Consider the following 24,747-nt stretch of genomic DNA (forward strand, 5'->3'; position numbering starts at 1 on the left):
CATCTTCACATGGCCTTCTATCTTGTCTCTCTCTGTCTTAAATATCTCTCTCTTTTCTCTTATAAAGACACCATTTACTGGATTTTAGGGCCCACCCTAAATCCAGGATTATCTCATCTCAAGATACTTAACTTAAAAACATCTGCAAAGACCTTCAAATATTCACAGGTATGGGATAGGGGAGAGGAGACTGTTGGGCCTTACAAATATCTTTCTTAGAGGGGTGAGGGGCATGGTTTAAACCTGCATACCAGTATAGACTGATAACTCAATGATTCATAAATCCAGTTTGAAACTCTGCTCTTGAGCTGGATCCAATCTCTTATATGTAACACCACCACTTAGGTGTTTTAATGAGCACCTCAGATTTTACATATCCAAAATAGAACTCTTGATCTCCCACAATATTTTCCTCTCTGAATATTCCTAATCTCAGTAAATGATACAACCATTTAACCTGTTCCTTTGGGTAACCCTTGGAGTCATCCTTGACTTCTTTCTTTTAAACACATGAAGCAAACCATTAGTAAACTCTATCAGCTCTACTTTCACAGTATACCTTGAATCAGACAACCTCTTCCCTCAGTACCATTCCTCTCTTATTCCAAAACACATCACCTCTCCCCGTGCTGGACCTCTCTGATAGAATAACCTAACTGGTCTCCTTGCTTCTCTTCATGCCGGTCTTCAGTGTTTTCTTCTCACAGCAGCCACATTGACCTATGAAAACATCAGTCAGACCTTGCCTCTCTACTCTTAAAATCCTTCACTGGTTGCTCAGCCCACTTTGAAAAAAAATACAAAGCCTCTGTTGTGATCTGTAAAACCCCACATGATCTGGGCCCTGCCTACCTCTCTGATTGCAGAACCAACAACACTTTTCTGCTGAGGTCCAGCCTCAACATCCTCCTGGCTGTTCCTGAACATGTCAAGCCAGTTCCACTCTCATTCCTTTGTGCTTACTGTCCCCTTTGCCTGGAACACTCTAATTCTAGGTGGTCACAGGGCTTATTCCCTCACTTCATCAGTTATCTGCTTAAATGCTGCCTCCTTAGGCCATCTGTCTAAGACAGCATTCCCAATCAATCTCTCGTCCCTTATTCTGTTTCATTTTTCTTTGCAGTACTTATTTTTCTTCATAACACCTGACATTATACTAATGGGTTATCTGTTATCTGTCTGTTTCCCCCATTAGAATACAAGCTCTAGAAGGCCAAGAATTTTGTCTTGTTCACCACTGTATTCCTGGTGGTAAGAATGGTACTTGACACATAGTAAGTGCGCATTCATTATTTGTTAAATAAATGAACAAGCAACCAGAATAATCTTTTAAAATTAATTAAAGCAACATAGCCATATTAATAACTGATATGGAAAAGTGAAAATTACATTAAACCAATTGAAGACGATGCTGACTGAATGCTTTGGGGAAGTAATCAAGAAGCATTCATGTAGTAACATAAGTGTGAACTCCTAAACCAATTGGTTCTCCTGGATTTACAATATTTGCTCTAGAAGTTTAGAGCAAACCACAGTGTAACTTTAACAGTGTTTCACCATATTTAGTACTATAAAATTTCATTATTTGGGCTTTTTATATATATATAATATATATATATATATATATACATACACATAAATTCTAACATGTGTTCATGATTATTGCTGAATAAAGTGCTTAAAACAGAGAGAGATAGATGATATAATGGAAAGAATTAGCACTATTGGCATCTGAGACAGGCACTTATATCATGCATCTGCCTCTTGCCAGCTGCTTGACAGTGATCAAGTTCCAAGACCTCTCTAGCTCAATTCCACCTACAGAAAACTGCGGTGATACCACCTGACTGGCATACTTGGGATTATAACATATGACACATGGTGTTATTACACAACTCATTTCACTTGAATTAATATATGCTGTGGGCCAAACCACATCCCCTAAAACATGAAAATGTTCATTTCATAAAGCTGATCATCCAGGGACTTCTGTGACTTTCCACACACAAGATGCCATGTAAACAAATAGCCTATTTTTTAGAATGGTGAAGAAACAAGAAGATAATCAGAAACATGCACTGAGCACCTGCCTAGTGTAGTGTCCTACCAGGTGGTACATACAGCACATTGAATTTACATGACTGACCAGGAGTGTTTTGCTGGCTCAACAGATGCCTGATAAATGTCTTTGAAGCAACAAATTAATGAACTAAAAAAGGGAGTGACTGAATTGTTAATGTATATGAGCAGGATTGTAAATAGCTGAAGGGTTCCTGTCCCATCTGGGGTGCCAATAAATAAATAAATAAATAAACAAACAAAATAGCTGGAGGAAGTGCTCCTTTGAGAAAGCACTGAAAGCTCCCTCTGCAGCGAGACTGTGCTAGGAATCTTAGTCTGCTCGTTTACTCTAAATCCATGAGCAGCAGCTAGCATAATCCTGAAACAAATCAAGCCAAGCTCAGGAAAATCCTCCTTCTATGCCACCCCAGCCCCAACCTCCCTAAGACCTTCTTTCACCTATAGTTAATCTAGCAATTTGCAGATGAATCTGAAATTATGCTTATTGCATAACACATTATTAAAATATTCAAAACAATTTTATTACAATTCTTTTTTTGTATTATCAAGCCTCATTAAATCACACTGGTGTGGTAGTTTTAATTATGAAATATATGAATTATGAATTATATGAATATGAATTATGAAATATATATGAAATTATGAAATTGAATTATGAAATATAACTGCTTTAAAGAAAAGTATATTAAATCTACAAGTTATATACAACAAATAAAATAACAAAGCCTGGTAAAGTTTCCTTTAATTCTTTTCAAGAGGAAAATAACTGCTAGCATTTGGTTAGCTATTTCGAGTAGGTGGTTTTTTGTTTTTTTATTTTTTGAGACAAGGTCTCACTCTGTCACCTAGGCTGGAGTGCGGTAGTGTGATCACATCACACCACAGCCTCGACCTCCTGTGCTCATATAATCCTCCCACTTTAGTCTCCCAAGAAGGTGGGACTACAGGCATGCACCACCACATCCCGCTAATTTTTTTATATTTTTTATTTTTTTATAATTTTTTTATATTTTAGTTACTGCCTAAAATACACTACCTCTCAGAAGACGGGGTTTCACATGTTGCCCAGGCTGGTCTTGAACCCCTGAGCTCAAGCAATCTGCCCACCTCGGCCTCCCAAAGTGTTAGAATTATGGCTGTGAGCCACCACACCGATCCAATTATTATTATCTTTATAATAATTTATCTTAATTATTATAGCAACCTTTTGAGGTAAGGGTTATGATAATTTCACTTCATTTTACAGATTAAGTAATAAGGTTCAAATAAGTTAAATAACTTGCCCAAGGACACACAATCAGGATGTGATGGATCTGCTTCCAAGCCCTGTGTTTATTTTTATCTACATCATTTAATAAGGCAACTAGCAGAGGAATGGTCTGATGAAGTGGAAAACGTACTGGAGGAGGAGGGGAAGGGCTATACCATACGCACATGGTGTGTTTACAGGTATGTTATTCAACCACTGAATATATCACCTAGATAAACTTCCTTACCCCAAAATAGGACCTCACCCATACCAACCTCCAGTATTCTTGTGAAACTAAAGCAAAAGTAAGAGCACTTTGAAAAGTAAAAACCACTATACAGAGAAAAATATATTCAAAACATCATATAATTCCGATGGCTAGGAGTTTGACATTTCAAATTATATAGCCATTCCCCTTGAAATTATACTAAAAACTCTTTTACTCAGTAAAACCATTTTTCATAAATGATGCAAAAGATGAGCTTGAACTTTGTCTAGCCACAAATTTGTGACATTCTACATATGCTGAGAGAATAATTTCACATGAAACTTAATATAAAACATATATAAATATATCTCAACATTTAATAATACTTATTTTATAGAAGTTTTCAATCTGAATATTATTATGCAAATAATTTATAATTAACTTATCAACATGAGCTGTCTTCCTAAGTATATATTCAAATATATTCAAATCCCATTTAGGTGAAAATTGCCTGTCTATGTCAAAAAGATTTAATTTAGTACAAAGTAGCTACTGCCTAAAATACACTACCTCTCAGAAAATGATAATTATGTACCTTGGTGGATAAGATTCTAATTCAGATAAATAAAGAATGAAGAATGGTCCTCTATTATCTAAATAGGTCATCCTGTTTAGCCAAGGGCAAAATATCAAAAAAGATGTACATTAAGTAGTGAGAACAGGCCACTTTCACAGACAGCCAAATCATTCCTGAAGACCAACAGGGTAACAGATGTCATAACCAGATTGCCCTCACCATCCCAACTCCAATGACTGTTATATGAAAAGTTTCTTGTTATTATAGTTGTATAGGACCAGAATGAGGAATATAAATGGGAATTCTGGAATAAGGACCTCTGAAAAGACCACTTCTCCATAAACGCAGTAAGAAAGAACAGGCAAAAATTGTTAAAGCCAACTGTTTCAGAACCCTGGAAATTAACCAAAGGCTTACAATAATCTAAGGAGTAAATATTCAAAAAAAAAAAAAAAAAAAAAACACCTGGATTTCTGGCCAAGCACAGTGTCTCACACCTGTAATCCCAACACTTTGGGAGGCTGAGGCAGGTGGATCACTCGAGGTCAGGAGCATGAGACCAGCCTGACCAACATGGTGAAACCCCGTCTCCACTAAATGCAAAAAATTGGCCGGGGGTGGTGGCACATGCCTGTAATCCCAGCTACTTGGGAGGCCAAGGCAGGAGAATCACTTGAACCCAGGAGGCAGAGGTTGCAGTGAGTCGAGACCGTGCCATTGCACTCCAGCCTGGGCAACAAGAGCAAAAAATCCATTTCAAAAAAAAAAAACCCTGGATTTCAGTAAGAACAACAAGCCATGTGGTGTTTGAACTTGCCCTATGCCCATACCCCTCTCATCTCTACAGTAGTCTTGAAAACAAAAACTCCACAATCACGGTGAAAATCAGAAGCCTAGAAACTCCTGAAGGTGACAGAATGGGGTTGGAGAACATCAAAATTACAATTTTCAGACAATTGTAATTATTTAACCTGTCTAGCAGTTCCCTAAAAACCCTCGTTCACAGGACTTTTCTTTATTTGACCTGACTCAGAGCTTATTCAGTGCGAAAAGCCTTTTTCCCCAGAAAATATTTGTCAAAAATAATCAGTGGCAATTGTTCAACATCACAGGTCTCAAGCAGCAATAAAAATTGGGGCAAAAAAAAAAAAAAAAGAAAAGAAAAAAACTAACCAAAAAACTTAAAAGGAAAAGCTTAGGAATGAGACGGCCACAAAGGTCATTGAAAATTTTGTATATATGTACAATCTAGAATCTAGAAAGCCACATGCATGCTTGGGGTTTTGTGCAGGCACAGCAAAGACCTCAGAAGATCCTAAACTCTCACCTCTAGCTCACCTTGAGGCTCTGCACAGGCAGGAAGTTAGGATTAAGGCAGAGTTGTAAACTGCCTGCCTCAGCATTGAAGCCATACCCCAAAATGCACATTGAGAGCTTTGGTAAATGTTTAGAGATCTACTGGCTCTGGTATTTAAGAAAATCTCTGTCCTGACCACTAAAAAAATGAAGCTGAGCAAAGACTTAAGTGGCCACACACAACAAAGAATATAGACTTACAGAATTGGTTCATGAAAATTAGTAACCAAATAAATAGCACCTGCGGCAACAACATTAAATAGCAACGAAAACTTGGATGGAGAGAGGAATCTGGTTTCTAGTGCTGCCACATCACATTATTTAAATATCTCATTTTCAACAAAAAAAAAATTTTAACATATGCAAAGAAAGTATGTTCCACCCAAAAGAAAACATACAGTCAATAGAAACTGTCCCTGAAAAAGTCCAGAAATTGAAATTACTAGACAAAGACTTTAAATCATCTATTTTAAATACGTTTTAAAAACCAAAAAAAATTAATAATCTAAAGAACAAACACAATGTATGAGAATAATGTTTCACCAAATATAGGATATCAGTAAGGATATAGATATTATTTTTTTAAAAAAAGAACCAAATAGAAAATCTGGAGATAAAATAACTGAAATTTAAAAATTCACTATAGAGATTTAATAGCAGATCTGAATAGGCAGAAAGAATCAGCAAACTTGAAGACAGATCAATTGAGATTGTTCCTCCCAGTCTAAGGAAAAGAAAGACAAAAGAAAGAATGAAGAAACATGAACAAAGTCTCAGAGATATGTGAAAACATCATACCAACATACACATAATGTGATTCTCAGAAAGAAAAGAGGAGGGAAAGAGGAAGAAAGAATCGTTGAAGAAATAATGGCTGAAAATTTCTTAAATTTGATTTAAAAAGCATTAATCTACACATCCAAGAAGGTCAACAAACTCCAAGTAGGATAAACTCAACAAGATCTGTACCTACAGATATCATAATCAAACTGCCAAAAGACAAAAAAAAAAAAAAAAAGAGAGAGAGAGAGAGAATCTTAAAAGCAGGAAGAGAGAAGAAAATCATGTTCAAGGGATCCTCAATGAGATTAACAGCTGAATTTTGACCATGGAAGTCAGATGGTAGTGGGATGACATGCTCAAATTGACAAAAGGAAAAGAAGTAAAAATTCTCCTTCAAAATTTAAGGAGAAATTAAGACATTCCAAGATAAACAAAAACCAAGAGAATCCCTTACTGACAGACATAGCCTACAATAAATACTAATGAGAGCCTTTCAGGCAGAAATAAAAGGACACTGGACAGTAACTCAAACACCCAGAAAAAACTGAAGAACACCAGTAAAGTTAACTACATAGTTAAACATAATAGACAATACAAACATATTTTTGTTTGTAACTCTTTTTTCTCACATCTGATTTAAAAGACAATCATATAAAGCTATAATTATATTTCTGTGTTGATAGGCATGTATTGTATAAAGTTGTGATTTGTATGACAATAATAGCACATAGGAAGGGGAGGGAGTGGAGCTTTAATATAGGAGCAAAATGTTGTGTATTATTGAAATTAAGTTGGTATTGATCCAAACTAGATTGTTATCAATTAAGATGTTAATTGTAATCCTATGGCAACCACTAAGAAAATAACAAAAAAAGTAAAATTAATGACCAAGGAATTAAAATTATATACTAGAAAATAAATATTTAACACAAAAGAAGATAGTAACAGAGAAATAGAGAAACAAAAAAACACAGGTCATACACAAAACCAATGGCAAAATAACACACATAAATTCTATCTCATCAGTAATGACTCCTACCAAAACTTTCAAAAGTCTCCTCTTGGGACCACCATATATAGAATATAAAAACTGGGGACAAGTAAGTCTGTAAATGGTGGGGCAGAACTTCTAATGATCCACAAAAAAGGAGATTTATTTTAGGTAAGTTCATGAACATTTACATGACAATTTCTAAGTGGCATCTAATAAAAATGAGCTTGTAAATAAGCCAAGCCTATGATATATATTTTTTTTAATCTCAGTTGACTTTCTGTAGTAGATTTGTGGCATAAAATGACACACTCCTGACTGACAGTCAATGCTGTATTTTCCTTATGCTATAACAACACGTCGAATATACTGGGAATGACATTATGGAGATTGATTCCTTTCTGGCAAACTGATGACTCCCTCCACAAACATTCATTGCTCTCACCTAATGATCTGTGATCACATGAGTTATTATTTTAGGTCATAAATGAATCTTCTTTTGAAAAGCCTGAGAAATGAGATGTAGTTACTGCCCATTAATATTCCCCATGTGCACAACAGGGGTAAAATACAGCATGAATATGTTAAACCAATTTTAAGAAACCACTTTACAAGATTTATTAGTTGGCCTAATTTTTTAGTTTATATTTATTATAAAATTCATAATACACACAAAATATCCTCCAATGGCTTTTCTTCTACTAGATTTGAAGTTGTGAGGATGTGAGGCAGGATATCTACAGCCATCTTGTCACCTGTGAAAAGAATTTATCTTAAAAAAGAAACAATTTCAAGGAGGCTGAACCAAGGTGGGGCAAAAGAGAAATCAGGGACTGAATGGTATCATTTGCGGTACTCCATGAAGCTTCATCTGGATTGTCATGTTGTGGTATGCATTTTTAATCTTCATCCCTATTCCGCAGCATACAACTACTAAAGTCCTTGGAATCTTCAAAGTGATAAATATCTTTTTGTAGGCTAATGGGTTGGTAAGTGGCTGGCAGCTCCTGGATAGCTTCAGCACGTGGACTGGTCACTAGAAAGAACAGGCATGACCTCCTAGGAGGGATGAGGGGCTGAAGCTTAAGTTGATCACCATAACTGATGATTTAATCAATCATGCCTACATAATGAAGCTTCTGTAAAAATCCAAAATGGACTGGGTTCTGAGAGCTTCTGGATAGCTGGACATGCAGAGGTTTCTAGAGGGTGGTATGCCCAGAGAGAACATGAAAGCTCCACATCACTTCTCATACACTGCCCTATGCATCTCTTCATCTGTATCCCTTGTAATATTCTTTATAACAAAGAACTGTTTCTCTTGAGTTCTGTGAGCCCCTCTAGCAAATTAATAGAACACAAAAGAAGAAGGTTGTAGAAACCCCAATTTACAGCCAGTCGGTCAGAGCACAGGGTAAACAACCTGGATCTTGTGACTGGCATCAGAAGTGGGGCTGGTCTTGTAGGACTGAACCCTCAACAAGTGTGATCTGATGCTATTTCCAGGTAAACAGTATAAGAATTGAATTTAATCAGAGGATACCTAGCTGATGTCTGCTGCAGAAAAGAATCAATTGTTTGTTTGCAGTCAAAGAAATCACCACACATCTGGAGTCAGAAGCATGTTTGAAAGTATAGTAGGAGAAGCTGAGTTTGTTTTCTACATGGACTCTTCAGGAATGTGACTGGGCCGAACTCACTAGAATTCACTGATGGTATGACTCTCTCTGTCCCAATCTGACAACCATGGCTCAATCTCCTATGGGATAAGAAGGCTGTAAGACAGGAATGGTTCAGCACCATTTTTATGACTAGATTCCAGTCCCAGTTTATAATCTGACTCTTCCAAGTCACTGATGCTGTAAAGGGAGTCCTGGTGATGGTCCTAACTTGCCACCTGGAGCCTCTACCTGCTTTGTTATAAGACCCAGTTTCAGGGATGGTGGAGGAAACCAAGAAGAAAAAAAACAGTTACCATTGCAGAATTATGCAAAGGCCCAAGAATTGAAGAACCAATGCTAGGGTATAGAAGGAGCTGAAAATAAAAGAATTGACTGAAGGCTCCTAGAGGACACACCCACATAGCTACCCTTCCTCCACCTCAGCAGAGTACTGAAGACGTGCTTCAAAAGAGGTTGAACCAGAGGGACTCTGGACTCCAGAAAACTTTCAGGAATGCCATTATGAAAGCAGAGGATTAATTAAAAGTGTACACACTGAATAGTAAGAACCAACCTCCTCCCACTCCATCCCCTGCCCCACCAATTCTTGGCTCCAAGAACACTAGACATCAGGCTTATACCGGAGCAGCTCAGGAGAAAATACTCTTAGAACCTAACGATTGAGGAAGTCTCCTAACAAAATGGTCAACTCTCAGCACAGCTACTCCACGGGAAAACCCACTGGTCAATGAATCCCTCTCATGTACACAAATTAGCTTTTGGTGCTCCACTTTCATGCATGAACAAGTGGCAAAAGATCGACAAACATTTGAAAAAGGTCTCTAACATCAAAGACAGAAACAAAAACAAACAATCAGAAAACAATGGACTCAGACAATGTAGATTACAAAAGAAAACCTTCAAAAAGCTCTCACTAAAATCCTTGGAGGAAGATATTGTATTTGTGAAAACAAGAACAAGATGCTATTTTTAAAAATAAAAATAACATTCACTAAGTAAAAAAAAATGAACTTTTAAAATGAATCGGAAAAGCAGAAGATAAAGTTGAGTAAATCTTGCTAAAAGTAGAACAAAAAGACAAGAAATAGATTATAGAAAAGAAAGATTGAAATAAAGGATTCATTCAGGAGTTCTAACCTGCTAATAATAAGAACTACAGATAAAAAGAACAAAGAAAATTGGGGCAATTAATTATGAAACAAAGAAAAATTCCTAAAATTGAAGTACATGCATCTCCGTATTAAAAGGGCACATCACTAAATGCCCTTCCGCAATCACTTTATTATTATTATTATTATTTTATTATTTTTTTTTTTTTTTGAGATGGAGTCTTGCTCTCTTGCTGTGTCGCCCAGGCTGGAGTGCAATGGTGCGACCTCAGCTCACTGCAACCTCCACCTCCCGGGTTCAAGCAATTCCAATCCTCTGCCTCAACCTCCCAAGTAGCTGGGATTGTAGGCGCCCATCACCACGCCCAGCTAATTTTTGTATTTTTAGTAGAGATGGGGTTTCACCATCTTGGCCAGACTGGTCTTAAACTCCTGACCTCGTGATCCACCTGCCTCAGCCTCCCAAAGTGCTGGGATTACAGGCGTGAGCCACTGTACCCGGCCCCGCGGTCACTTTAAACAGACACACACCGAGGCCAGCATTGAGGTCTCTGATGATAAACTGTCATTATTCAACTCAGAGAAATAAAAAGCTAAAACATCCGCCTAAGAAAGGAACTTTTCTGGATTTTGAGATGGCAATAACAAATAAATCCCTGCTTTTATATATATTGGTTCTCAAATAATTATAAACTAAATAATATCTTACATGCATTAATAGAGCTTCCTATTTTAAAGAAACAAGACAAAGAAAAAACACAGAGAGACTTTTCATTGGGAGTATATGCAGGTAACTCATAATATTAGTAGATTGTCTGAATTCTGCTGTACCAGAAGTTTACTTTATCAACTTTTTAAAATACATAGCCCATGAGGCTTAGAAATGCCTATTTTCTTGATCTCATTATTCTTAGATTTATATAGGTTTTGACTATATAAATTTCATTATTTTAGTAAATCTTTACTAAATTATTTTTAATATTAAATACTGAATTTGTATTTAAAATACAAAAGGTTTAACAATATTAACAATGCCTAATTTATTTATAATGAAATCGAGTCTTGAGAATTTGTGTTACCTTTAAAGATACCAAAACTCCTGACACTTTAATTCCCTCTCATCTTAGTAGTCACACACTCACCTTGAGGATCAACTTCTTTAGCTAGCTTCAGCGCATCTGAGTTTGCAAGATCAGTATTGGCTGGAGTAACAGCTAAAATCAGACAGTTCTCCCTCGTGATGAACTGCATAATCATTTCTCTGATCTGATACTCAATATCTGGTGGCTGATCTCCCACGGGCACTTTGGTTATTCCAGGTAGATCAATAAGGGTTAGATTTAACACTGTGTGGAAAGGATAAAAGAGTCTTACATACACCTTCAATGCTAAAAGATAACACAGAACCATTTGTCACTTAGCTCAGCTTTCTACATTGTGTATCTGAACAACTCAAACCCATGTGTGAAGAATAAAAAGCATAAAATAAAAATGGTTTTGCTAGTTTTCTCTAATTTTATGATATGATTGTGCTATGCCAAATGATCACTTTAACATAATTTGAAAGGCACTGATTTGCATGCCTAACAGTTTGCTCAGAAAGCTGTCATATCTGTAACTAGGGGGTTATAATTAAAACACCAAACGAAAAATGCATATGCTGTCTGCCAGTCTTGTACATCGCCTTCAAGTGGTATAAAAACTCGCAGGGTAAGATTTGCCCTTTCCTTAAAAAGTATCATATGTTTTTTATAGAAAGTTAACCACTTAGCCTAGTAGAAAGCTGTTAGCCATTCGTGGTGCCCTGGGTTTACTGAATTAGCTGTATGAACAGAGTCAGCAACAACATGACTCTAGCCCAACCTCTCTGTACAAACAATGTTGGCACCAAGTACCCTTGGGAAGTCCTAATTGAGCTTATGTCATTTATATTCTGTTTTAAAAGCAATAGAGCTAAGTAGGGAATAAGAAATGAAAATTTGCCCACTAAAAATTTAGTCAGCATAGAGGCTATTTCCCATCACACTTTATGGATTGGTTATCTAATTTATAAGTTTCTACCGATAGTCTGGGGGGAAAACTCAGAGCTGATTTCTCAGGAAGAAAATAAATAGGACTATATATGGCTGCAAGAAATCCAATAGGGGAGGATGCAACCATAGTAACATGTACCTCTAAGATTTCAGCAAAGACTGAAAAATGGAAGTTTTCATACATACCCTTCTCAAATTCTAAAAGCTTATTATGAAAATGAAGAAAAAATATTTAATGACTAACTCAATTCTGTTTTTATTAAAGTCATCTCCTCCTCCCTCTCCTTAAATGTTCTAAGAGCTCTTTGAACCATAACATTAATGGGCAGTATCCAAAGGATACCCTAGAAAGCCAGCACTGTTTGTATCTTCTGTACAAATGATGTATGTTAATTAATGTAGTAAAAATGTTTGGGGAGAAGAATTTGGAATTTTATTATTTTACTTACCATGTGGGGAATAGACTCGTAAATTAATGGGTATGGAGGAAATGCCTTTATTCATTCCAGTCACGCGATCTGTTTCTGCTTCAATCTCATGCCGAACTTCATCAAAATCTGTAAATTTCTTTCCTTTGCAATGTAGAAACTCAGCATATTCTACAAAAATAAACCCAAAATGACACGACTTAAATTCATGCATTTTTGCCATAATTATAAAAAATGTTTCTTTAATTATAAGTCAAATTATCCGATATTCTCTCTTCATCCCTCATGAACATCCCACAGAACACAGTAGTTACTAAGAATCACAATTAATACTTCAGAAATATTAAACATAGTACAGATGCTATAGATGCTAAATTTGCTAATTTTCAGTTGAGCAATTAAATACTATAACCAGTCCCTAAACCACAAAGCCTATTAAATAATTTAAAGAAAATTTTGGCTGTCCAAATGATAAAGCAAACAACAGCACCTGATTGTTAAAAACATCAGATCTAGGATACCACTGAGTTCTGTTAGCATTTCCCTCTTCAGTATCACCATTTCATCAGGAGGGAATGCCAAGTTATATAAATATATCTTCAGAAGGTAAAATAAGTTAGGGGGAATCATTTAATTAATTTGTTAAAAATAAATAATATATGGAATCCTTTAGCTTAAAAACATACTATTGAAAATACGACATCAGCTTGTATAAAGACAATTTCTCAAGGCAAAAAAGTTATAAAGTATTATATCAAAGAAAATATTTACCTGTAATCTAAAATTTTTAAAAAATCCCTCAGCAGAGGGAAAAACACTAAAATAACTACATAAATAACAAAACTGGGTTTTTTAAATTTCAGTAACATCCTACAAAGTGTTGTATTATCAATTTCTATACCTACTTTGAGAGAAATCAGGTATATGAAAAACACCACAATTTAAAAGAAAAGCTAGTACAGTACTATTAGATTTTTTAAAATGAGTATAAATCTAACAAAGAAACAAACCTCAACAAAGATTTTAGTTTATCTAATATCTCAATGAAGAATTGTACCGCTAAACTTAGACTATGGCTAAGCACCTTGAACCCAAATGCCAGATAAGAGCCAGGGAGATCGAGGCTGCAGTGAGCCGTGATCATGCCACTGTATTCCAGCCTGGGCAAGAAAGTAAGCCCTCATCTTAAAAAAAAAAAAAAAAAAAAAAGCCAGATGAGGCAATTATTGGTAGCCTTACTACCATTCCCCATCACAAACAGTTAATATTCACTCTTGGAGATGAAATGTCAAGCCAAATAGCAAGAGAGCTGTCAGATGGGGTCCGTGTCTTCAAGTAGGTTAGCATTAACTCAAAAAGCTAAGGATTAGACTACTGAGAAAAAACATTATGCAGGTAGCATAACATAAATGCTGAGCTGCCCTTAAAATGATAGGAAAGGTAGAGATAGAAAAGATGATTTTAAGTTGTGGTACCCAAAAAAGGAAGTGGGGTATGGACAGAATATTGAACAGTAGGGAGGATTTTGACGTGAGCAGGGAGAAAGAGAGGTCTTCCAGAGAATCAGAGTATCTTCGTAGGTTCAACAAATCTGGCAGGTTGTCATGCAGTCTCTGCTTGGACCCATCCACTAATAGGTAACGGAAACTTTGACCTCGTTGGAAAAAAACTCTGATTGGAAAATGTTTATGTTTGGTATGAAATCTGCTTTCTTGTCATATTCCACGGGTCCAACTTTTGTCTTCTGGTGCTACTCAGCTGTGAAAAGGCCGTGTGCATTAATGTGAGTGTCAGCACCCCGAGTTTGTCTCCTTCCTGGGCCTTACACCCCTACCCTGCTTTGTCTCACCACTACTCGGGCCCTCTGGTGGCAAAGATTTCCCAGTTCCAACCCCAGCCACTCTGAACTGGAAAAGTCACAGACTCCCAAAGTGGACCAAAAAGTTTCCACTTTAATTTACCAAAGAATTGAAATGACCTAGCTTTTGGGATGTTAGAATGAGAATCAGAGACAGACTTAATTTCTGTCTTTCCTGACAACATGCATGGACATGAGTATTTCTCTTTCTATCTTAGTTTCTCCATATAATGTGCCACTTTCTGAAAAACAGCAAGCTAAGTCTCCTGAACGCTCATTCCTCTAATGCTGGAAGTATACCCAACAGTAAAGACTCAACAGGCTGCAGAAATCTGGCCTGAAGAGATCAGTTCATCAAGATCAGGCATGTTCTTCTACACTTACCCTCATAGGCAGTGTCTTTATTAAAATATAAATTCCCAGAAGATGGAGCCTTCATTTTATTACCCATTCAATGCTTAGGCCAGTAGCATGTGAATGTAAGAGTATATAGATAAGTAGAGGACAAAACAGGAAGAAAAACAAAGGAAAAAAAGAAGTCAGATCCCAGAAAACAAGCAAAAATTAAATGGAAAAATTAGAAATAATTTAGAAGAAATAGAACTGTGTTTTTTTCAATGCCACCTATTCCGTGGGAAGTGCACCCTTGAGAACTTATGGCTATCACAACTGTTCTGTCATACAGTTCATAAGCTTCTGGATCAGGAACTACATTTTTAATCATTGCTAATCGATACATTCCAGTTAACACAAATGTGGACCTCCTTTGTTGCCACTAGATGGCACCTACTTGCTTTCTCTGTAGGAAACATGCCCTTCCGGAAGGGTGTAAAATCAATGCTGTTTTCAAATTAGATTTAAATGAGTTCTCAAACTCTTGAAAATACTTTTATCTTGGAATCAAGAGATGATAATTGTGCAGGACCATCTCAAACCTTTGTGTATTTTTATTTTGTCAACCCCTTGGTCAATTTGCAGTGTCTTGTTGAGGATAGTGTCCCCCAGACAAATCCAAGGATACCTGTATTCATTTATTTATTTGATTAACATTAATTGAGATCACTCTACTTGCCAAGAACTGTTTTAGAAATTGGGATATAGTAAAGGGGGGAAAATAAGTCTCTAGGCTCATGAACCTTAAATTCTAATCAGGTAAAAGAGTAAACAATATGTGTGTGTCTGATGCTAAGTGCTATGGAGAAAATAAAATAGCAGGGGGATAGTAAATGCTTTGGGAAGGGGGTTGCTTGGTTATGTGGTATAGATGAGGAAGGCTTCCATGACAGGGTAAAGTGACCTTTGAGCAATGACTCAAGAAAGGAAGGCAGCAGGCCGTACGGTATGGAAGGGCATCCGGGCAGAGTGCCTAAAGCAGATGTGTGCTCGGCATGTTGAGGGAGAGCCAGGTCCATGTGGCTGGAGCACCAGGCGGTGTGGAGGGGAGGGAGGTGGGAAACAAGGCCAGTGCTGTAGACAGGCCTGGATGTGGAGGGCCCGTGGACCGTTTTAAGGATTTTGATTTTTCTGAGTGAGGTGGTAGAGCATCTGAAGGATTTGGGGTAGAGCAGAAACATGCTATGACCTAGGTTTGAAACAACTGTGGCTGCTGTGTTGAGGACAGACATGAGGAGCGAGAAAGGAAGCTTGCTATTGGAATTATCCCGGGGAGAGCTGCTGAGGCTTGGACCAGGATGACAACAGTAGGGTGGTGATAAGTGGTTAAATTCTAATGTATTTTGAAGAAAAAACCAACAGAATTTGCTGAAGGATTTAAGCTGGGGAATGAGAGAAAGAGAAGCATCAAGGGTAACTTCAAAGAGTTTGACCTCAGCCACCAGAAAATGTTTGAAATAGAAAAGACTGAAGGGAAGAGGATGGGATGGGATGGGATGGGATGGGATGGGATGGGATGGGATGGGATGGGATGTGGGTTGGGACCTATTAAGCTTGTGATACCCATTACACACCCAGCCAAGTTGAGAAAAAGCACTTCTAAGGTTGAGGACAACACAGCTGAAGGAGACACCATTCACATTCAGTCTTTGGATAGGTGTCTCTACTCTGAAAAATTTCCAGAAGATGGCAGTCATGTGCTTGAGGAAAGGGCAGTTTTTTCTAATTCGTATAAAAATGTCTTCAGGGCTAGATATATGCATCTTTTGTTCACGGAGAAGTCCAAGTGAGAGATATATATTTGGGAGTCATTCAAGTCAGGCAAGTGATGAGATCACTAAGCAAGAGTTATAGAAGAGGTCAGAGTACCAGGCCCTGGGTTTTCCAAAGTTTAGGGGTCAGGAAATGGAGACTTAGAAGGTAGGAGAAAACAGTAAGGGGAAAACAAAGCCAAGAAAAGAGGAGACCTACTCCATCCAACCCTGCCTACAACATGTCCAATAACATGTCCAGTAACAGGAGGACTAAGACTGGATCTTAGAATTTAGCAACTTGAGGATCCTTCAGGAGGAGGTTGAAGAGAGAAGAGAAGAAACCAAATAGAGACTGATTATAGAATAATTCTTTTTTTTTTTTTTTTTTTTTTGGAGTCTCGCTCTGTTGTTTGGGCTGGTTTTTTTTTTTTTTTTTTTTTTTTTTTTTTTGAGACAGGGTCTCACTCTGTCACCCAGGCTGGAGTGGAGTGGTGCCATCATTACACACTGCAGCCTCGAACTCCTGGGCTCAAGTGATGCCTCCACCTTAGCCTCTGGAGTAGCTGGGACTACAGACAGTGTGCCATCACATCTGGCTAACTTTTATTTATTTTTTGTAGTGATGAGGTCTCACTGTGTTGCCCAGGCTGGTTTCGACCTTTTGGCCTCAAGTCATGCTCCCAACTCAGTCTCTCAAAGTGCTGGGATTATAGGAGTGAACCACTGTGCCCAGCCAACAGTTCTTTAAGGAGTTTTGTTGTAAAGAAGAGGAGAGAAGGGAGAGGGCAGCTACAGAGGTATGTAAAGTTAAGAGAGAATTTTGTAAAGATAGCAAATTAATGGCATGTTCATAGGCTGAAATGGTGACACCCAGGATAAGCGAAGTGAGAAGACACAAATGCTGAAGTGATGTCTGATGGGAGGGGAATAGGAGGCCAGAAAGAAACAAACAAACATGCCAGGGCATCCATAGGAAAAGGAAGGAGGCAGAACAATGAGCATGGATGAGATGAATAGGTAGAACTAATGGTGGTGGGAGCCTGTGAAATTCATCAGGGGACTGTAGGGATTGATTATATTTGTCTGAGGTCATTTTATATCTTTACTGGTTAACTAGGTGGTTTACTTGTTAACCATTTAACCATCTCACTGGTTAAACTGTATAAGTACTATTATACAGTTTATATACTACTATAGTACTGTATAAGTACAAAATACATTATACACACACACACATGCACGCAAAAAGTGATCCTAAATGAGTGACCTCAGAGTAATCACAGCAGGTATGACAATTTGGGTCTAATCTATGTCAATCACTGGGGTTCAGACCTGCCCCAGCATATCTGGAAAACCAATAGGGTAGGAACCACAAAATACTCTTTTCTATGGGAACCAAAAGCTTCCTGGAAAAGAATTCAACCTACAGGATAGAAAATTCAGCAAAACCAGCTGACCTGCCTTTTCAGGAAAGGGCTACCTGTAATCCATCCTCTAACCAGCTCCAGAGATTCACAGATCCACATCCCCTAGTCACTATGATGATAATTGTAGTTTGGGGATGAAGGAAATTCTAGCATCTAAGTCAGACTCTCTAGAACGAATTGTACCAGCTGATCAATAGCTAGACCTTTTAAGAGCTGCTAAATGTGTGTCTTCTACTATGGTATACTGTGGTAAACTATGGTTTACCATATTTTTATACTATGGTGAACTAACATGTCTGAAGGTTACACAATCTCATCTTATAGTTTTGAGATACTTTCTTTCTCACAGAAAGGTATAATTTCCAGTGGCATGAGCTCTCTTGACATGGTCTCAGTATTCCTTTCATTCTAAATGCTTCATATTTGTGCACATGAAATGGTCTTTTCCTCAAACAATTTGAGGCTTCAGCCCAGCATCAATGTGAGTAGTCAGTATATTAAACCTCCTAGCCACAAAGTCATACAAAGGATGAAGGTTATGTGTACGTAAGCATTGAAACCGTGATAATGCATCCGCGAAATTATTTTCTGTTGCAGTATAACCTGTCTTATTGAAATTTATGTTTCATTTTCACAAAATAAAATTTCTGTCTTTAGTTTCACAAAATAAAACTCCTAGTTTTGATTCTTTTCTCTGTGTTTACAATGTTAAAAACAGCCTACAATTGAAGCAAAGGTTAAGATACATTACTATATCAAAGAATGATTAGGGAGGAAAAAAGGGGAATATTAAAAAATCAGAGCTATAACTCTATTTTATTTTTATTTCCTTTTAAAATATGTTAGCACTGTCATTTTTACTGGTCATGAAACACAAATGATGCTAGGTTAAACAACTGACAAATTGTTTGGGGGAAGGATGAGACGGGTTTATGCTTGGACAATGTTCCAATCATCTGTGAAAAGCACAGCATGACCGTAAGAATTTAAATATTTCCACTATGCCCCTTCCATGGGGAAAAATATATATATCTTTTAATTAATCAAGGTTAAGTAGAAAGGAATAATTACAGAGCACTAGAACATAATCTCTTGTCCATCTTTATTCTAAGAATCGAGGTTCCTCAAAATTTTAATTGGAGTTTTCTTATTTCTAATAGCAATGTTTTGTGAGCATAGGGCTCCAGTGAAAACAGTGTACAGGGGTCATATACATAAGGGACTGTTTTCAATGCAACAAGCTGAATTCACTGGCTATATAGAGCATCGATGCATGACTATATTTAAAAACATATTTCCTCAAAGGCAGAGATACATTTTACTCTTCTATGTTTCCCTAATGCCTATTACATTTACAGTAAAGAACATCTGTAGGCCAGGCGCGGTGGCTCACAACTATAATCCCAGCACTTTGGGAGGCCGAGGCAGGTGGATCACCTGAGGTCAGGAGTTCGAGACCAGCCTGGCCAACATGGTGAAACCTCGTCTCTACTAAAAATACAAAAATTAGCCAGATGTGATGGCAGGTGCCTGTAATCCCAGCTACTCAGGAGGCTGAGACAGGGGAATCACTTGAACCTAGGAGATGGAGGTTTAGTGAGCCTAGATCATGCCACCTCATTCCAGCCTGGGTGACAGAGCAAGACTCGGTCTCAAAAGAAAAAGAAAGAAAAAAAAAAAAAAAAGGACATCTGTAGATTTATTTCTTCTTTAAAGCAATCTACTTTGGATATAACAATGCTTCCAATAAATACTCCATGTTCTTACTCATATGTGACAGCTTAAAAAAAAAGTTGATCTCTTAGAATTAGAGAGTAGAATAGTAGTCACTTTAAGGAGTTTTGTTGTAAAGAAGAGGAGAGAAGGGAGAGGGCAGCTACAGAGGTATGTAAAGTCAAGAGAGAATTTTGTTCCCAACTCAGCCTCTCAAAGTGCTGGATTATAGGAGTGAACCACTGTGCCCAGCCAACAGTTCTTTAAGGTGTTGGGGGCAAAGGAGATAGGGAGAGGTTGGGGAGCAGATACAAAAGTACAGCTAGATAGGAGTAGTAAATTCTAGGATTGTGTAGCACTGAAGGGTAACTACAATTAAGAATAATAAATTATACATTTTCAAATAGCTAGATGAGAAGATTTTGAATGTTCCCAACACTAAGAAATGCTAAGTGTCTGAGGTGATGGATAGGCTAACTACCCTAATTTGATCATTACACATGGTATATATGTACTGAAATATCACACTATATTCCATAAATATGTATAATTATTACGTGTTAATTAAAAATAGTAATTTCTAAATGCTCCCATCAAGTCATTCCAAATTGAAGGCAAGATCCTAGAATTTTAGTTTAGTTATATATTAATTACATAGGACCCAGATATGAAACAGAACTCAACTGTATTGCTAAGATAAACAGGGAAAGTCTAGCAATCAAAGAAATAAGGAAATCTAAAGAAGCAAACAATTACCCTTAGGGAGTTCTGCAGTGGGTAAAAGGTAGAGGTCTCAGTAGGAGAGTTAAGAACAATAGGGTGAGATGGGAGTAAGTTGGGGGGTGCCAAGATTTCATAAAAGTCAAAAAGCTGGTGCCAAGCAGGTATCAGACCAGACACAGACCAGGGTTTAAGATCAGGGCTCTGGTACTCTCAAGACAAAGTAGGAAATTAAAACAAAACTCCAAATGCAAACGAGGCTGAAAACCAAGATGCAAATTCAGTCATGGAATGGAAGGCAGAGCTGTTTTGTCAAGATACAAAGCTGAAGCCAGTTGAACAGTATTCAGGGTCAAGAGAAATTAATATCAGTGCCATCTTGAAATTTACTGCTGAACAACAGCCTTTACAGTTTCCTTCTGCTTCTAAAGCCTGGATAAGGCTGAGCCAAGAAGTGAAAGTTAAGGGGCCCCATGTAACTAGAATAGAGCTAGTGGACAAGACCAAGGCCAGCACTTACAGAAATCCCCAGAGATGGGGGACTTTTATGGAATATTCTACCACAAGTATCCAAAATAACAATCAGAATCTAGCAGCTGTTCATACCTACATAGTTCAACTTAGTTCTATATTTTTTTCCAAAGGAGCTCGAAGAGTATAACAAAAATCAACTCTATTTCATACTCATAGTTTATTTCCACGTAAAACACAATCAAGAGATAAACTACATTCCAAATCTTAGCACCAGAGTTATTTCTAGACCTTCTTATCCTCTTTTTCATCTCTATCCTCTCTAAGTGATCTCATCTAATCTCATTGCCTTAAAATTTTTTACATATGTCCTCTAAATTCACATCTCAGACATTCACCTCTCCCTTGAATTCCAGATTTGTCTATATCTAATTCTAATGCTTAATTGATATTTTCACTCAGATGTCTAACAGATATCTCAAAAATCACCTGTTCAAAGCTTCCTTTCCTCAACTCTCTTCCAAACACTGTCTCACTGCCTCCACTATGGCCATGCTGCTTCTAAGCCTGCTGCACCTCTTACCTGTACTACCAAAAAAATAGCCTAACTGGTCTTTCTGACTCCACTCTCGTTCCACTGAATCCATTCTCCACCCAGTAGCTGGAAAGATCTCCTTAAAACATACATCACATCATGCTTCTCCCCTGTTTAAAGACTTTTACTGGTTTTCCAGTACATTTAGAAAAATACAGATTCCTCACCCTGGCCTACTCTAGAAAGTCTGATACAGTCTGCCACCCATCTGCCTCTGATGCCATCTCTATCACTACCTCCACCCTACCTGCTCATTCACTCTGCCTGCAATGACCTCCCTTCCGCAGCTCAAGAGCACCAAGTCCCTTCCTACCTCAGGGCCTCTCTATAAGCTGCTCCTCTTCTGGAATGTTCATCCCTCTAATCTCTGCATGTGTGGCTCCTTCCTGTCATTTACTCATCCAAAATATCATCTCTCTAGAGAGGTTTCCCTGACCAGACAAAGTAAAGTAGCATCTCTTAGTCATATCCTATTACATTGCCCAATTCTTTTTCTTCAGTGCACATGGTCACTGTCTAAAGTTTTTCGTATTTGTCTTTTATTGTCTGTCTTCATCCACTGGAATATAAGCACCATGAGAACAGGAGCATTATCTGTCTTACCCCTGCTATATTCCCAGTACCTAAACAAGTTGCATATTTGTAGAATTGAGGAATAAATAAATGAATGAGTAGATGACTGAAGGAATCAACAAATAAACCTTGGAGGAGGTTTGAGGTTTGTGGATAAGGAGAAAGAAATGTTTATAAATATGGCTTTTGACATGCTGAGCTTGAGATACATTTGAAATATCCAAGTAGAGTTTCAGGTAGTCAGTTAAAAATATGAGTCTGGAGTTTAGCCCAGGAGCTAAACATGTGAGAGTTGTAATGTTTAGGTTGTAATTGAAGCCACAGTGTGGAAGACATTGTCAAAGGGAGAATATGAAATGACAACCAAAAAGGAGCCTTGGGCAGATGTAACCTTAAAGGCCAGATAGAAGATAATGCATTGGCAAGGGAGCCTGAAAGAGTGAAAAAAGAGATAGAAGGAAAACCAGAAATATTTGGCATATAAGCCAAAGAGTAATTGATAATGTCAAAAGCTGTTGAAAGGGCAAGGTAAGTTAATTTTAAGGATGTAGGAAACCATATAATACATGTTGAATTTCTATCCAATTCCAACTGGATAGAAAATTTAAACACTTTTTATTATTTCAACGATTTTTGCTATAGATTACTTTGTTTACTTAAAAGTGTTTTATGTGCTATTTTATGCTTTTTTTCTCCCTTGTGTCTCTTCCCTTGCTATCACGTTTACAGTTGTCACTTCTCACTGTTGGCAACACATCTGTTTCTAAGTCATATTCCCATTCTCACTTGTGGTTTTATATTTTACCCTAGACTGAGAAATCCAATAACCCAGTATGCATGGTCTAAGTCTAAAATAAGGCTGGAAAGGCCAGAATAAGGCTGGGACCCTCTAATGCATGAGATTTACATCAAAGACTTTGTAATATCAGTTGGGTACTCAAGGATCTTTTTGCTTCCTCTTGATAATCAGCTAAGTTTAGAAACTGAAATATCAAAAAGAGTTTCTGAATAAGGAGCTATTCCAATGTTTTTAAGAATAATTGAATGTACTAATTCTGAGACAGCAAATGTCAGTCCTTGTTTTAATAATGAAAAATAAGATGATCTGCCAAATAAAAATCTATAGAGTAATTAAAAGCAAAATGATGAGACTTTGTCATGAAAATTCAAATAATCATATTTCAACACAAAAAATACAATAGGAAGTCTAAGATTTACAAAATGAAAATATTGTTTCCCCACAGAATCTTGGCCACTAGGAATAAAATTTATAAATGACATCTAAGTAGTAGCTGTATCAGAACTGTAAGTATGTATATACGTAACTAAAAATTTTTAAAGAAAATATCAGAGCTGCAATACGCATTGCTGGATACATTATAATATCTCAAAAATTCAACCACAAAAAACTTTTTCTATGAGTATATAATGTTATACACAAGTTGCCACCAACATTATTTCATCTAAATATTTAAAGGAGATTTTTAGTGTGTTTTTGGTAAGCTCCTTAAATGTCAATGATATGGTTTGACTGTGTCCCCACCCAAATCTCATCCTGAGTTGTAGCTCCCATAATTCCCACATGTCATGGTAGGGACCCAGTGGGAGGTAATTGAATCATGGGGTTGGGTCTTTCCTATTCTGTTCTCATGATAGTGAAGAAGTCTCACAAGATCTGATGGTTTTATAAAAGGGAGTTCCCCTGCACATGTTCTCTTGCCTGCCACCATGTAAGATGTGACTTTGCTCCTCATTCACCTTCCATCATGAGTGTGAGGCCTCCTCAGCCATGTGGAACTATAAGTCAGTTAAGCTTCTTTCCTTTATAAATTACCCAGTCTCGGGTATGTCTTTACTAGCAGCATGAGAACAGACTACTACAGTCATCATACCAAATTCCTGGAAGTTGTTAGCAGCTAGAAACAGCCAATTTAATTTTTGTATATGGTGGAAGGTATTAATCCAAGTTTACTTCCAGTAACCTTTGTTGGAAAGACTACCATTTCTCCACTGAATTGCCTTTGCGCCTTTGTCTAAAATCCATTGTCTACATATGTGTAGATCCATTTTTTGAATCTATCCTGTTCCATTGATCTATTTGTCTCTTTATGCCAATGCCACATCATTGATTATCGTAACTTTATAAGCCCTCATTTTAAGAGATAGGGTCTTGCTAAGTTGCCCAGGCTGAAGTGCAATGATTATTCACAGGCACAATCATAGCGCTCTACAGCCTGAACTCCTGGGCTCAAGCAGTCTCTCTACTAGCTAGGAATACAGGCACAAACCATGGCACCTGAATAATGAGATCAGATAACGTTAATTCTCCAACCTCAGTGTTATTTGTCAACGTTGTTTTGGCTATTCTGGGTTATTTTATTTTCACATAAATTTTAGAATCATCTTGTCAGTTTCTACATATCAATCTATCTTTTAAGTCTTTATCTATAACATTGTAACATAATTCAGAAAAATATTCCTCTTCTGGCCCACAACATGGGGCCAGAATATATAGCTTGCACATATATACCCACAACATGTTTTGCTAAAAGCACAAGTATGTTCCCATGATGCTTGCTCTGATAAATGTATTAAACTTTAACAAAATCACAGATTCTTATAACTGGGAGTGATATCGCTTCTAAATGCTTTCCTAATAGAGAAGTCAGTTAAGTTTTGTTGGAGCCCTACAAAACTATTTATTACCAATTATGTCCCAAGCAACATCTACCTAGTCTGTACAGG

The 24,747-nt window shown here is 37.3% G+C and overlaps 1 protein-coding gene across 6 annotated transcripts in view; it reads right to left on the bottom strand.

The window, feature by feature from the left end:
• Positions 1-24,747, bottom strand: part of DNM3 (dynamin 3) — a 557,709-nt gene that overhangs the window by 402,183 nt on the left and 130,779 nt on the right. For all 6 annotated transcript variants that reach the window (XM_012000434.1, XM_012000433.1, XM_012000431.1 and 3 more), the window contains exons 3-4: positions 12,520-12,669; positions 11,180-11,383 (exon numbers count right to left, since the gene is read on the bottom strand). In XM_012000434.1, the coding sequence (XP_011855824.1) occupies positions 11,180-11,383; positions 12,520-12,669 (354 nt within the window). The remainder of the gene's footprint in view (positions 1-11,179; positions 11,384-12,519; positions 12,670-24,747) is intronic.

The sequence above is a fragment of the Mandrillus leucophaeus genome, unplaced genomic scaffold (assembly GCF_000951045.1).
Source record: "Mandrillus leucophaeus isolate KB7577 unplaced genomic scaffold, Mleu.le_1.0 Scaffold629, whole genome shotgun sequence".
Taxonomy (NCBI): Eukaryota; Metazoa; Chordata; class Mammalia; order Primates; family Cercopithecidae; genus Mandrillus; species Mandrillus leucophaeus.